Source organism: Microtus pennsylvanicus, chromosome 12 (genome assembly GCF_037038515.1).
Source record: "Microtus pennsylvanicus isolate mMicPen1 chromosome 12, mMicPen1.hap1, whole genome shotgun sequence".
NCBI lineage: Eukaryota > Metazoa > Chordata > Mammalia > Rodentia > Cricetidae > Microtus > Microtus pennsylvanicus.
The window spans coordinates 70,087,218-70,102,500 of NC_134590.1; the positions used below are offsets into that span (position 1 = coordinate 70,087,218).

At 45.6% G+C, this 15,283-nt stretch overlaps 1 protein-coding gene across 1 annotated transcript in view; it reads right to left on the minus strand.

Moving 5' to 3' along the window:
- Window positions 1–221: 221 nt before the first annotated feature.
- Window positions 222–15,283, minus strand: part of Sun3 (Sad1 and UNC84 domain containing 3) — a 30,981-nt gene continuing 15,919 nt past the window's right edge. The window contains exons 5-11 of the mRNA XM_075942811.1: window positions 15,047–15,087; window positions 14,144–14,315; window positions 13,026–13,110; window positions 7,595–7,710; window positions 4,715–4,882; window positions 1,812–1,904; window positions 222–341 (exon numbers count right to left, since the gene is read on the minus strand). Coding sequence (XP_075798926.1) covers window positions 222–341; window positions 1,812–1,904; window positions 4,715–4,882; window positions 7,595–7,710; window positions 13,026–13,110; window positions 14,144–14,315; window positions 15,047–15,087 — 795 coding nt within the window. The remainder of the gene's footprint in view (window positions 342–1,811; window positions 1,905–4,714; window positions 4,883–7,594; window positions 7,711–13,025; window positions 13,111–14,143; window positions 14,316–15,046; window positions 15,088–15,283) is intronic.

Below are 15,283 nucleotides of genomic sequence, written 5' to 3' on the forward strand. Positions count from 1 at the left end.
CCCCCTGATGCTCAAAGTGAACTGCCCGAAAGCTGTAGAATTGCTTTTACTTGTTTTTTTATTAGTAAAATCCATCAACTTCTTACTGCTTAGTAGGGGTGAGTTTGAGGTTTCCCTCCCACTCCAAATCTTTGGTTCTTAGGGGTACAATCTGGTGTAAGGGAATAGCAACATCCTTGGACACTCTGGCTTCATGGTCACCTTCTTCTGCACCAGCTCCTCTAAGTGTGATCACTGGGGATGCCGTGGACTCGGAATCTGTACAAACAAGTATACTTTGGATGTCCCCAGTTGCTAAGGATTTGAAGTTTCACACATAACAAAGATTCAGGTGCTTCATTCTGGAAACAAAGAGAACATGAATGACTTATAAAGGTTTCTCTGGAAGAATCCCAATGCACAGTGACATAGTGGGGAATGTGGGAACACTTCTTTCCTTTCCTAGCACAAGGGCATTTAGATAGTGCACTAGTGGATAGGAAGATGAGCAGCTGGCAAGGAGGATCCCATGAACACATAAACATGGGAGCATGAAGACCTCAGGAGGTCTCAGCAGGGGCTCACACTATGTTGACTCCCCTCACTCTCTCTCTGTGCCAATAAAAGGAGAGTTGTATGAAAACAAGACCCAGAAAACTGACTGTGAAGGCTGAAGCAGAAGACGCATGAGCTGAGGCTAGCCTGAGCTACCATAAGCAAGACCCTGTTTTGTTAAAAACAAACAAAAGATCAACCAAACTCAAAGCTAATATGAATCCAAACCCAAATGAATATGCAAGTCAGACATAGAACTCTATAGATATGTCCATTTAAAACAGTTAGCCATCCCTTGGGATCTGGGAGGATGGCTTCCAGGACCTCCTCTTGATCCTAGATCCATGGGTTCCCAAGTCTCCTATATAAAATGGTATAGTATTTGCATAGAAGTCAGGGTTAGCTTTCCATGTGGTTAAGACCATCTCAAGACATCTTGAACCCAGGGCAAATGCTACGTTAACCTTTGCTATGTTGTAGTGTCTAAAATACACATTACAAGGAAAATCTTTACTTGCTTAGTGCAGTCCCAAAGGCGTTTCCATCTGTGGTGTGATTCTGTGTGTGAGATCATTGTATGTCCAGAGCTGTTTGGGCACTTGGTGGTAGGACGGGGGAGACTTGGATCAATTTCATTGTTGACCAAAAAGTATCATAAACACTTATCCTTACATAGCAAGAGATGCTTTCTACACATATCTTCAGCTAGGCCAATTTTAGGGACTGACTATAGATAATGAAGAGGTATTTTACACACTTTAGTGCACTTTGGGAAGTTTATCAGTTAACAGTGGGTGTTTCCCCTCCTTGGCTTCGGAAGAAACGGTCTACCGGCATTGTCTGGCATTAAATATTGTCTGCCTTCCTTTTCCCCTCTCTCCACCTCATGTCTTATCTTCAAAGCTAGCCCATTTCCTCAAGGCAGATGAGACAGTCACTATCGAACTGAACTGCTCATGTGGGAGATTGTTTCCTGTCCATGTGCTGGGTGCACTATTAAAAAGAACAGATTGAGAAGCTCAACACATTGGGGACTAGTAGCAAGTGAGAGCGGGCTAGAAACTGCTTTTGCAAGTGTCTGCCTCTTATCACTAATTTTGCACCAATGCCATACAGTTAAAGGGTGTGCACTAAAATACATGTAAGAAGCAGAGTGGAGCTATGACGGCCTTTCTTAGCCCTTGCTTTAGTCATACTTATTTCCGGGCAGCAGTTCCAGCAAATCCCTCTTAGTGATGAGGTCAAACATAACTTAGCCTTTCCCGGTGGGTTATTACCTGGAGCTTGAATGTTTGAACGGTTGTTTCCGCTTTGTTATACATAAACTGACCTAGGAACATTTCTTCTCCTTCACATCTTTTCATCATGCCCTGCAGGGAAAGCAACAGGGATGGAGGCTGTAACAAGTGGGTGGGTGCTCGATGAAAGCAATGGGCGCAGGCCTTCAAGTTGCAACAGTCCACCTGAAGTTGCCTGTGCTGGAGCTGGGGAGATGGCTCAGTGGATAAGATTGCTTGTTGGGCAAGCCTGAAGACGTGCGTTCAAGTTCCCAGCTTCCGTTTAAAAATGTGGACAAGGCTGCCTGTGCCTGTAACCCCAACATTGGGGGTCAGAGACAGATAGAACCCCCTGGCCAGCAAGCCTTGCCAAGAAGGTAAGTTTTCAGTTCAGTGAAAGACTCTGTTTCAGAGTACTAGGGCCAAGAGCGATTGGGGGAGCATTTGGTTCATCTATTCTGTAATACAGAAGGAAAATGGGAAGCCCTTGTTCTTGCTCAGTGATTCCTGCCTGGAGGAATCAGCCAGAATGCCTACAAGTAAGGGACAGCCCGGAGTAAACACAGTCAGACAGGGAATGCCGAAACTCATCCTTCACACTGCAATGTTTGTGAGCATCAGAGGCTGGAATCAGGAAGCCTCAGCAGCATGGGATTAGAAGCACTGGTGGGTCCAGGAAGTAGGCTACGTTTCCTCCAGCCAGTAATATCAAATGATAAAGGTCAGGCCTAGCTAAGCCTTCGAGGAAAAATTAGGAGTAGGCAGTCAGACAGAAGCCCTGGGGAAGGTCAAACAGCAGCAGATGGAAACACAGACTCCTGTGGCTCGGGGTGAAACTAGCACCACAGGGACCTAGGCTGCAAGCCCAGAAAGGCTCGGGATCTGGGCCATGGTATGCTAGAGGACTAGGCGGGGAGGGACTCGGATCTGAGACTTGGCTGACTGTCATTTCAACAATTCCTGAGAGCCCTCAGTCCATGGCAGTCCCTGCCCACCAGCCCCTGCCAGAGCTGTCCTCCTGAGCCAGCTGGTTGTACAGCTGAGGCCCCTCTTGTTCTCTTCCTCTTCTGCAGGTCCCAGCAGAGCGGCTAGGCTGATACTTGTCACATGCAGGAATCCTTCCAGAGTCAACTGCATTGACTGTGCTGCTGGGCTTCCACGGAGCATCTAGATACTCAAGAAAAGCTGCTTATAAGACCAACAGAGACCCTGGAAACAAGCAGAAGATGAAACAAAACTCTGCTATCCTCTGGTATCTTCGGGTGCAAAGACGGCGAAGCTGCAAGCACCAAAGACTCTAAACAAGCAATATTTGTAGAAACAGAAGTCTTAGAGAGTGGAGTTTTGGTGGAAGAAATGAAAAGTCTTGCACAGGCGTTAGAATAAAATAGGTGCAGTCTTTCAGAGACGGAACATGAATCAGAAAAGGAAGCTGAGAAACAGACTTGGGGATGCAGGAATGAGATCCCACGGTATCAGTCATGCGCCAGGCTCATCTAGTAATCATCTGATTGGAGCCAGAGGGTAGAAGAGCTCTGATGGGATGGCTAGGAGGAAGGGGGAGGGCAAGGGAAGCAGTTTATCCAACTTGAATTAACAATGGGAGGAGATGTGCCTCTCATGGAAAGCTTGGCAATGTATTAGAGACAGACACGCACCAAAGTGAGCAGATTAGACAAACAGGCGGCAAATACCTTTGGAAATGTTTAAAACGTGTTCAGTAAAGAAAGTAACTTTCAAGTGCTGTCTGGCCAGCAGGGAGCAGTGCCCAGTACTCATCAGAAAAACGTTGTTGACCCCTGATTGAGACAAAGAAAAAAGACACGAATCCCCCTCCTGCCCCACCAAGAGCCTCAAACATGAAACACAGATTTAGGAGTTCCGATCCAGTATGTATTTCTGTAGAAACAAAGTCCAACATTTGTGGTAGACTCTTGCACAGTCTACCATATTCATAAATATTCACGGTCTCATTATTTATAAAAGCTCTGCAAATAACTCTTAGATGTCTACCAACTAATAGATCAGTAAAACACAAACAATCAAATATTTATTCTTGGCTTCCACAAAGCAGTTAAATATTGACAAGAGCTACATCATAGCTAAACCTGTGTTAATCCCTCACTGGAGAGTGCAGAGTGTAATGAAGGTAATGTCTGGCACAGGTAAATTTATGAGTCAAAGTCCATTCCTGGTCACCAAGGGCTAGGGATGTGATGCGGGATGAAGGTGAAAATTAAGCGGTATGGGGTTCCTTTGGAAGGCGACAAAAATGTTCTAAAATTGTGATGGTGGATTCAGAAGTGTGAATGCCAGAACCACTGAAGTGTGTACTTCAAATGGTTTTTTTTTAAGACAAAACTATCAAATGGGCAGAGCCACAGAAAAGATGTGATTTTCATCTTCTATTGGAGGAAGCCATCAAGTAATATCTAACACTGAAAAATTAAGAAATAATGATAGAGGAAAACATGGAAGCAGGCTCCCCAGTAGCAGGTAAGACTGCTGCTGGTGGGGGCTTTGAGATGAAAAAAAAAGAATTGGGAACAGGGAGAAGCAGGAAGGTGCATTATCAAGTTTACGTAAATAGCCCGCATTTCAGGTGTATGTGTGTAACTTTTTAGTTGTAAAGAAAAAATATAAAATCAAACACAGAAATCATAGGTCCAGTCCTCCCAGTCTGTACCTAACAAGGAAAACACCCTAGACATAAGATACACAAGAAGCTAGTGTACAGTTCAATGGAGAGTCCAGGGCGGAGATAGCTCAGTGGTAGATTTCTGGTTTAGCCTCCAAGAGACACTAGGTTCAACCCCCAAAGACATGAGGGTAGCTCGTCCTTCCCAGTCTAACACCCTCTATGTCCACCCACTCTGAATGTCAGCTTTTAGACCGCTTCTCACATAGACAGAGAACTCCTTGGGTGCACTCGAGGTGTTTCCCGAGGGGGACACCTTCTCTGAGATGTGCTCCATGGTGACTGCTGTCGGGATGATCTTCCTGGCCAGTTTGATCAGGATATGACCCTGGGAACCTGGAAAGGCCCAGCACTTTCCAGGGTGGACATCTGGCTGGAGAGAAAACATGAAATGAATCTCATTTCTGGGTGCATAAATCTAATCTTTCAGTACCGAGCACCTCATCGCTAGCAACTGTAAGATCCTTCGGACACCCAGCAAACAGGAGACCTTCCCAAACCCCCTGGGTCTGGTTGTTCATCCAGAACACTTGTGCTTCTGTCCCTCAGAGCCTCTACCACAGCAGGGCGTTGTTTTCACTGCTGCAACTAGACTGCTGGAAGGGCAACTACAGCTGGAAGTGCAGATGGTACTGGGATGATGGTGGTGCTGATGGTGCTGGGGTGATGGTGGTGCTGATGGTGCTGGGGTGATGGTGGTGCTGATGGTACTGGGATGATGGTGGTGCTGATGGTGCTGGGGTGATGGTGGTGCTGATGGTGCTGGGGTGATGGTGGTGCTGATGGTGCTGGGGTGATGGTGGTGCTGATGGTGCTGGGGTGATGGTGGTGCTGATGGTGCTGGGGTGATGGTGGTGCTGATGGTGCTGGGGTGATGGTGGTGCTGATGGTGCTGATTGAGATGGTGATGGTGGTGCTGATGGTGCTGGGATGATGGTGGTGCTGATGGTGCTGGGGTGATGGTGGTGCTGATGGTGCTGGGATGATGGTGGTGCTGATGGTGCTGGGGTGATGGTGGTGCTGATGGTGCTGGGGTGATGGTGGTGCTGATGGTGCTGATTGAGATGGTGATGGTGGTGCTGATGGTGCTGGGATGATGGTGGTGCTGATGGTGCTGGGGTGATGGTGGTGCTGATGGTGCTGGGATGATGGTGGTGCTGATGGTGCTGGGGTGATGGTGGTGCTGATGGTGCTGGGGTGATGGTGGTGCTGATGGTGCTGGGGTGATGGTGGTGCAGATGGTACTGGGATGATGGTGGTGCAGATGGTGCTGGGGTGATGGTGGTGCTGATGGTGCTGGGGTGATGGTGGTGCTGATGGTGCTGGGGTGATGGTGGTGCAGATGGTACTGGGATGATGGTGGTGCTGATGGTGCTGGGGTGATGGTGGTGCTGATGGTGCTGGGGTGATGGTGGTGCAGATGGTACTGGGATGATGGTGGTGCTGATGGTGCTGGGATGATGGTGGTGCAGATGGTGCTGGGGTGATGGTGGTGCTGATGGTGCTGATTGTGATGGTGGTGCTGATGGTGCTGGGGTGATGGTGGTGCTGGTGGTGCTGGGGTGATGGTGGTGCTGATGGTGCTGGGGTGATGGTGGTGCTGATGGTGCTGGGGTGATGGTGGTGCTGATGGTGCTGATTGTGATGGTGGTGCTGATGGTGCTGGGGTGATGGTGGTGCTGGTGGTGCTGGGGTGATGGTGGTGCTGATGGTGCTGGGGTGATGGTGGTGCTGGTGGTGCTGGGGTGATGGTGGTGCTGATGGTGCTGGGGTGATGGTGGTGCTGATGGTGCTGATTGAGATGGTGATGGTGGTGCTGATGGTGCTGGGATGATGGTGGTGCTGATGGTGCTGGGGTGATGGTGGTGCTGATGGTGCTGGGATGATGGTGGTGCTGATGGTGCTGGGGTGATGGTGGTGCTGATGGTGCTGGGGTGATGGTGGTGCTGATGGTGCTGGGGTGATGGTGGTGCAGATGGTACTGGGATGATGGTGGTGCAGATGGTGCTGGGGTGATGGTGGTGCTGATGGTGCTGGGGTGATGGTGGTGCTGATGGTGCTGGGGTGATGGTGGTGCAGATGGTACTGGGATGATGGTGGTGCTGATGGTGCTGGGGTGATGGTGGTGCTGATGGTGCTGGGGTGATGGTGGTGCTGATGGTGCTGATTGAGATGGTGATGGTGGTGCTGATGGTGCTGATTGTGATGGTGGTGCTGATGGTGCTGGGGTGATGGTGGTGCTGATGGTGCTGGGGTGATGGTGGTGCTGATGGTGCTGGGGTGATGGTGGTGCTGATGGTGCTGATTGAGATGGTGATGGTGGTGCTGATGGTGCTGGGGTGATGGTGGTGCTGATGGTGCTGGGGTGATGGTGGTGATGACTAAGGAGACAATGGTGTTTATGGTGGAAGTGATGGTGGTGGCAGACCTGACAGTGCTTATGGTAGTGGAAGTGAAGGTGACCTTAGTGATGGTTGATGGGGAAATGCCAATGGTGGATAATAACAGCGATGGAGGTCCTGGTGGTAAAGAAGAAAAATGAAACATTTCTTTTACTAGATGTGAAGTTGTAACCTGGCAAGAAGAGAACGCAGGTTTGTCTCTGAATACACTTTTCTGTTTGCAAGCAGCCTCTGATACATGGCTCACAGTGTTCTGACAGTCATGAGCTTTCCAAGTGAACAAAAGGCTAAGTGAAAATTTGTTACAGTCAACCCTGTGAGAACTTGTGATTGGCATAGCACCTAATGCCTGCCTGGCATTGGGAGGACAGCCTCTCTTAGCAAATGTCTGTTGAATGACTGACATTTTCAGTGGAAAAGGGGAGGTCACAGAAGCAGTAGAAATGAAAGGTATGGAATTCTGGGTTTTGACAAACTCTAGTTTTCTGATCTTAAAAATGCAATAATTAATAAACTATTATTAATTATTAATGTGCACAGTGGGATGGTATAGAGATGTAAGAAGTATCCTGTCTCTATAGGCAGTGTGGTTGTTCTTGCCTTTGGTTTAGACATCAACACAATCATGGTCCTTAATAACAAAACTGTAAGGTAGGCGTAACATCGTCCTGTTTAGCACTTACCTGAAGAATCATATCTGGGGGCGTCTCATAATTGAGGAACCCTATCCCATGCCAGTACAGTTTTGCTTTATTGTTTTTGTAACTTTCTGAGGTCCCAGCTTCAATGACAGAGGCTCCTAAAATTGCAAAATATTTTAAACTTAATGCATAAAACCTAATATACGCCATCTGGATTTCAGTGATCTCCCTGGAAAGCTACTACTGGCAAAGTCACAAAGTCAGATTAACACTCAGGGCTCAGTCAGGCCTGTATAAACTACTGACATCCTGTCATTTCTGGAAATGTGTTTGCTCGTCTGTTTCTTGGTTTTGAAAACGGGACTCACTAAGTATTGAAGACTGACTTTGAACTTGGAGCAATCCACTTGCCTCAGCTTCTTAAGTGCTCGGAGTATAGGTATGTGGCACCATATCCAGACAGAAAGTCATGTTTCATTTTTCTAGTTTCAAAAAATTTCTGAAACTTATGATAAAAAAATTCACAATTACTGGAACAAATGAATCAAAACTAAAACTAATACAAATACTATATTTATCAGCATCCAGAAAATTCGGTTTTCTGTCAGCCTCCTTCACTCAATAAAAAGCAGCAAAGCCACACCACGTGTGTGCTCTTCATGTTATCTTTGTAACAATAATTATGCAAATTCATCAGACTTTAATTTTTTGTAGGAGGTTTAATTGTAATAAAAGCATAAAGGGATTTAGCAAACATTATCCCTTCACGCTGTTTCAATTAGGAGGGAAACATACTTGAGACATGAGAAATTTTAAAATGCAAACCATTTCTTTAAATTTCCCTTGAGTAGCGCAGTATAACCCTGAAGTCCATGAGCTTGCATGTTCTTGACCAGGCATCTATGCTCTGAACTTTGTCTGGGAGAGCACAGTTTGAACTATTAAATATGGGCCCATGGTTGTCACACATAACAAGAAGAACTACAAATCTCCAATTTAAACTTGAAATTTAAATACTGAATAATAGGAAGATGGCTCAGCGGTTAAGAGTCTTCTGTTTTTCCAGAGGACCTGCTTTTAATTCCTAGGATTACATCAGGTGGTTCACAGCCACCTTTGACAACAGCTTGAGGGACACCAGGGACCTTTGGCATCCATGAACACCATATGCGTACACACACACACACACACGATTACAACTGTGTCTTAAGTTTTGAGTAACAGTCTTACGTTATACAATTCTTGGGGCTTGCTTATCCTGCAGTTGCTTTCCATTCTCCCAAACTGAAACTGAAGCAGGCATCTTTTATCTAACAATTAATATCCTTACTTCTATGACCTGCTGGACAGGAAAATCCCTTTTGCATGCTAAGCTAATATAAATCTGATTCCCCCTTAGAATCATCACATGAGAAAAAATTGTGGGTGTTTGACTGTAAACTTTGCCTCGAGACTCCACCTCAGTTACACTCCTCGGGCTCCAAACCCTGCTTCCTTAGAAAGACCACCAAAAGTCTGTAGATCAGGCTGGCCTCGAACTCACAGAAGTCCGCCTGCCTCTGCCTCCAGAGTGCTAGGATTAAAAGGCGTGGGCCACCACCACCCGGCTTTATCTCAAACTTTTAGTTGGCTTATTGTATTGGTGGAGAAACTCACTTCCCGGGATCCAAAAACACTTATCTGTGGGTTTTGAAGAAACTCATGCTTATTCATTATTTTAATTAATTAATTAATTATTTTTAGGTTTTTGTTCTGTTTTGTTATTTTGTTTTTGCATTGTTTGCTTGTTTGTTTGTTTGGTAAGTTGGGTTTTCAAGATGGTTTCTGCCAGCCTCTGCCTCCTGAGTGCTGGGATTAAATGCATGTGCTACTACCACTGGCTTAGACTTTAGTTCTAATTAGCATTCTTGAAAAATAATTCACACACCCAGTAATTCACCCATTTACAGTTCAGTATTACTCGTTTTAGCATATTTAGAATTATGCCAGCCATCATGTGGCAAATTTAGGATGCGTAAGCTCAAAAATAAAAAAATAAAATGAAATAAAAGAGCACAGCCAGTAGCAGTCCTCCCCATTTTCTTCAGCCTCCAGCCCCAGGCGGAGCAGTGTCTGATCCGTCCTCCCTCACACACCCACTTATCCCAGCCATTCCTTTTACTGTCTCTTTGCGGTGCATTGCATTCTGCAGCTCGTTGCATATGGCAGCTCAGGCTTAGCATAAAGCATTTGCGATCCCTGTGTGCAGTGGCGAGTACCACAGAGCCATCCTTTATGTGCTTTATTCATCTCTTTAGTGGATATTTCTCATTGTGGTCATTGCCAATCTAGCCACCGCAGGCATTCTCACATGGGTTTTGTTGGGTTTTACAGAACCAAGGCTCAAACCCAAGCCCTTAGGGGTCCCTAAGCAGGCACTCTTGGCACCGAGCTGCACCCCCAGCTTTGGCATGCATGCTTTGCTGTAAGTGTGATATTTAATTCTTAGGTGAATGCCTAGAGGTGGCGCAACAGGGTCACTAGGGCTATATTTAACTTGAGAGGCAGCTGTCAGGTCGCCTTCCAAATGTACCACTCAGTATCGACACATCCACAGACCGTGGATGGAAGCCCGGGGCTTTCCGGTGTCTGCAGCACTTGGCAGGCTCGCTGCCTGTCACTCTGATCGATGTGTCCTGACTCGTCATTGTGCTCTGGAGTCCCATTTCACTAATGAATAATAATGCCCAGTATTTTTTTCATGTTCCTTTCATATTTGAATTTCTTTAATAAAGTGTTTTCTGATCTTTTGCCCAGTTTTGAAATTGGATTTTCTGTTTTATAATTATTGAAGTTTGAAAGCTTTCATAAATTTTAGATCCAAGAGCTTTGCTAAATTTATGTGTAAATAAATATTCTCTCTCCAGCCTGTGAATTTTCATTCTCTCAATTCTCCTTTTCAGAAGAGAAATTAATACTAATGGGGTCCAAACTCTCCATTCTTTTCCTTTGGTCACATTTCAGTGTTTTCTTTATGATAACCTTTCCTAGGCTGGTGAAGGACAATTGGAAGTTCAAGGCCAACCTGGGCTATGATGTGAGTTCCAGATCAGCTGGAGAACTTATCAAGACCCTGCTTCAAAATAAAAATTTAGAAAAGGTCTAAATATAGCTCAGTGGAAGGGTGTTTATCATACAAACAAGAGACCATGAATTCAGTCTCTAGTGCAAGAAAATAATGAAAAAAAAAACTACTCCTCTTTCTTTTACTTTTTGTTCTAGAAATTGGATAACTTCATGCCTAAAAACTCTGACTTTAGGTTCATATCTGGTAAATTACAGCTAAGGTTTAGTCTGCAATGAATGCCCTTTGTTCCAGAACCACTGGCTTGACTTTTCCATTTTGCCAAAACCCAGTTCACCATATTCATGTGGACTGACCTGTGTTCTATGCCATCTTTTGATTTCCAGGCCTTTATGATAATCCTGAAAACCAGCTACCAAATGTTCCAGCTACACCCACCTACACACACACACACCAAAACAAACATCAGTTTTTCTAGTAGATATGTTGCCCTGTTTTTTCTGTGTTAGCAATCATGTTGTCTATAAGTTGACATATGTTAGTTCTTTTCTAATTTGCCTACTTTGTGTTCTCTCTCTCTCTCTCTCTCTCTCTCTCTCTCTCTCTCTCTCTCTCTCTCTCTCTCTCTTCCATTTCTTGTCTTGGAGCATGGGTTAGAACTTCTGTGGCACTGGTAACCAAGAATGGTAAGAGTAGATGGCCATCATTACCATGGTTTCTCCTTAGGCCATCGTTTCTGGCCTTAGGAGAAACCATCCAGTCTCCCATAAATCACTGTGTTGAAATAGGAATTATGAAGACATTCTTTGTCAGGTTGAAGAAAATCTCTCTGATTTGTTCAGAATTTTTCATCATGAGTGATTTGAATGTCATTAAATGATTTTAATTTACCTAAACACCACAATGACCAGATTGTTAAATCTATTGAGGTAGCAAGTGGTGCAGATATAATTTCAAGGGATAAGGCTTTTAGTCTCAGAAGAGGTGGTACTTATTCACACAAATTTATTATCATTCTTGTGTATCCCTGGATTCAGTTTGTTGTAAGATGTTACAAAATGAAGCTGGGGCATGGTGGTGCAGACCTATGACCCCAGCACTTTGGGAGGTAGAGGCAGGATGATTTCCCTGAGTTCAAGACCAGCCTGGTCTGCAGGCATAGTGAGTTTCAGGACAGAGCAACATAGTGAGAAATGTCTCAAAAAAACACCAAAAAACAAACAAACAAAAAACTCAAACAAACAAATACTATGAAATGATAAATAGGGCAAGTGGATCGTTTGAGCTTACAGTTTTCTGTGTTTGCTTATGAATTCATAGTAGAATTATCACAGTGCTCAGGGGCCTAGTGTCCACCAGGCAAGTACTGCATGGCTGAGCTGTAGCCCTAGACATAGTTTTTCAGGAGGGTTTTAAGTATGTGGTGTCTCTACTCAACACATCATTATCCACTTCTCATTAGTGACTTTTGATGGTCTGCACCTTAGAAGAGATGAGTTCACTCATCAGCATTGTCCCTCACACTGCCCTTCCCTCCTCCCCTCTGCACTGCCCATAGACTGCAGAGATTACAGTTCACACCCTACCCTTCCCTCCTCCCCTCTGCACTGCCCACAGACTGCAGAGATTACAGTTCACACCCTGCCCTTCCCTCCTCCCCTCTGCACTGCCCATAGACTGCAGAGATTACAGTTCACACCCTGCCCTTCCCTCCTCCCCTCTGCACTGCCCATAGACTGGAGAGATTACAGTTCACACCCTGCCCTTCCCTCCTCCCCTCTGCACTGCTCACAGACTGCAGAGATTACAGTTCACACCCTGCCCTTCCCTCCTCCCCTCTGCACTGCCCATAGACTGCAGAGATTACAGTTCATACCCTGCCCTTCCCTCCTCCCCTCTGCACTGCCCAGACTGCAGAGATTACAGTTCACACCCTGCCCTTCCCTCCTCCCCTCTGCACTGTTCATAGACTGCGGAGATTACAATTCACAGTCTAAGTAATCTTTTAGAGTTAATTTCATTGGGAAGATGTTGAGCACCTTACTTAGTAAGCCATCTTTAAACAGCGGCCTTTAGTCTGCAATACGGCATCTAGCATCCCTGTAAGGCATCTCATTTTGGTTCATATAATACACAGTGTTACCCATCTGTTTAAGTATTCCCTTTCCTGCTTGACTTCCTTGTGGCATCTCCATTTTCTCTGGGGTCCTTCTAGATACATGCTGATGGAATCCCGGAAACAATCAAAGGCAACCATTTCTAATATTTTCCTTAGCATCTAAATTGTTAATTTCACCCCTTTTCATAGTCATAGGGATATGTGTCATTTTCTAATAAAGAGTTTTAAATGGTCTTAAAGCATTCCTTTTTTTAAAAAAATTCATCTTTTATTATTCCCCCTGTACTCACCAGCTGACTTCAGGGCATAATCAGCCATCTGTATTTGGTCCCCTCTGAACTTTTTAAGCACATAATGTACCAAGTATGACACTTCCTGTGAAGATTGAAGAAGCAGTTTTCCGTTATTATTCTCTACCAACTGCTTGCATAGTTACCCTTTGTTTCATGAGCTTGGACCCAAACTCCTTCATCTGAAGAGTCCTAAGAGTTCCCAGCTACTCTCAGAGATAGGCACCGGTGCCTTCAGATGTCTCGTTCACAGCCCTGTGGGAGTGACCCTTCTCAGACAACTCAAAGAACTAAAGCTAAAGTATGCTGGGAAGCCTGGTCCCACAGAAAGGTGTCCCTGGGGCTCCCTGTTAAGCCCTCCCTGCTGCACCATGGTATCTTTCCATGGGATGAGACAGAGCTGTGGTCAGGTACATTGCTTGCTGGGACCTTTACTAATGCCCTATACTTAGCAATAAAAACTGGAATATCCCATAGCTATCTGAGAATCAACAGGCCAGATGGTTGCTTTTAACAGCAATTCTTCACCCACTTGAATCAGTGTTAGACTCTAAAGGCTTCTCTTGTTCAAAAATAAACAAGTACCCAGGGCGGGTACAACAGTTGGATTTATCATTGACTAACTCGAACACTGCGCCACAATTATAAGGACAAGCTAGAGTCTGGAGCCATGGAAAGCCAGGGTTAGATTTCTACACATTTCAAACCTAGACGTGGAGAGGTGAAATTGGTAGCAGTCCAGGCAGTGCGAGAGCAAAATGCAGAGATGCTTCTGGCCTAAGTGTAGAGCTTCCCAGAGGCATAGTTCTCAGGACAGAATGGAAACGTCTTGCTGACAAGTATTTGCTGCTGACATTCACAGACTGCCATTTCTGAACCACTGGGTGGTTATTTTGTGAGGGGTAAGCGGTATCACAATGCAATGTCCCCTCTGTAACACAGCATTGGTGGGGAAGTAGAGTCCCAGGGACATCACTAGTGAAATGAAGCCAATCAGGGGATCCCAGAGGACATAGCTAATGGCGGTTGATACCCAGTTGGTAGAGGAAGTGGCATGAGCACCCTGGGGCTAAATGTCTCACACCCCCACCCCGCATCCATGCCCCAGACCGCCTTACATCATCGAGAACCTCAGTGGTGCCCTGGTTCTGCACAGCCTCTTGGTTGGCAGGCCAGCTGTGATCGTGTATGCCGTCCTTCATGTCTCTAAGTAATGCCTTCAGAACATCTATTTGTTCAGTTAAAAGCAGGATTTCACGAAAATTTTTCTCCAAAGTCTGACTTTCCTTCCTGGATGCAGAAGAACCACAAGGTGAAAGAGGAAAACAGTGAAGCTCCCGCCAACAGCTTCAGGGCCAACAATGGGCAAAGGAGTCAAAGTAAGGGGAGGAAGAAGGATTCTGCAAGGAGGGGAAGGCTGGGATGTGCCTCTGTCTGCTCAGGACATTTCAGTGTGTATGAAAAGCACGGTGGAAACTCAGAAGACCAGAGTCAGAGGGCATCCTTGCGTGGCCTTTTCTACACTGAACAGACAGGAGGCAAGCAACCCCCCTTGTCCTCAGACAAGTAACTTCGTAGACGTGAGTGCTAAACCCCGATGTCAGCCCTGTCAAGTTGGGATGCCCTGCACTCCGTGTGCAGTAGATAGAAGTGGTTTTGAAGCCATAGCCTGGAGATCACACAATGTCTACTATTTATATTCATTTCCCCATTCATTGATTCACTTTTATTTGAGACAGCCTTGCCAGCTGTGGCTTCAAAATCAGGATCTTGCTGCTTTAGCCTTCTGAGTACTGGACTTATAAGATCAGGCTAGGCTCGGCTGAAAATAGTATTTTAGACAAGTTTGGCTTTTTGTGGTGAGTAAAGAACAATGGCCAGGAAAAGTGCCCTTGACTGGCACGACGTATAAAGTCTAATACAGGAAAGTTATTTCAGTTCTATACATTTCTAAAAACAAACCCCAGTGTTCCAGTGTTTGGAGTCACAGCAGAGACTGGCCCGTACAAAGCCCCACTCACTTTAAAAGTTCTAGTTGCTCCTTAGGGAGTCGAAGTCTAGCCTGAAATAAAGGAGAAAAACAATTCTGAGCCTTGCCTCTTCGCTCAATTTTCTTTCTTCTGAAATCACACTCGGACCCTTGAAAAAACCACGGGACATAAGAGCACATTTCATGTGTGTCTTCTTTGGCCTGCCGTGTTTGGGAAGGTGGCCTGACTCACACTCACACATCCGATAGAAAGCGACCTTGAATGTGA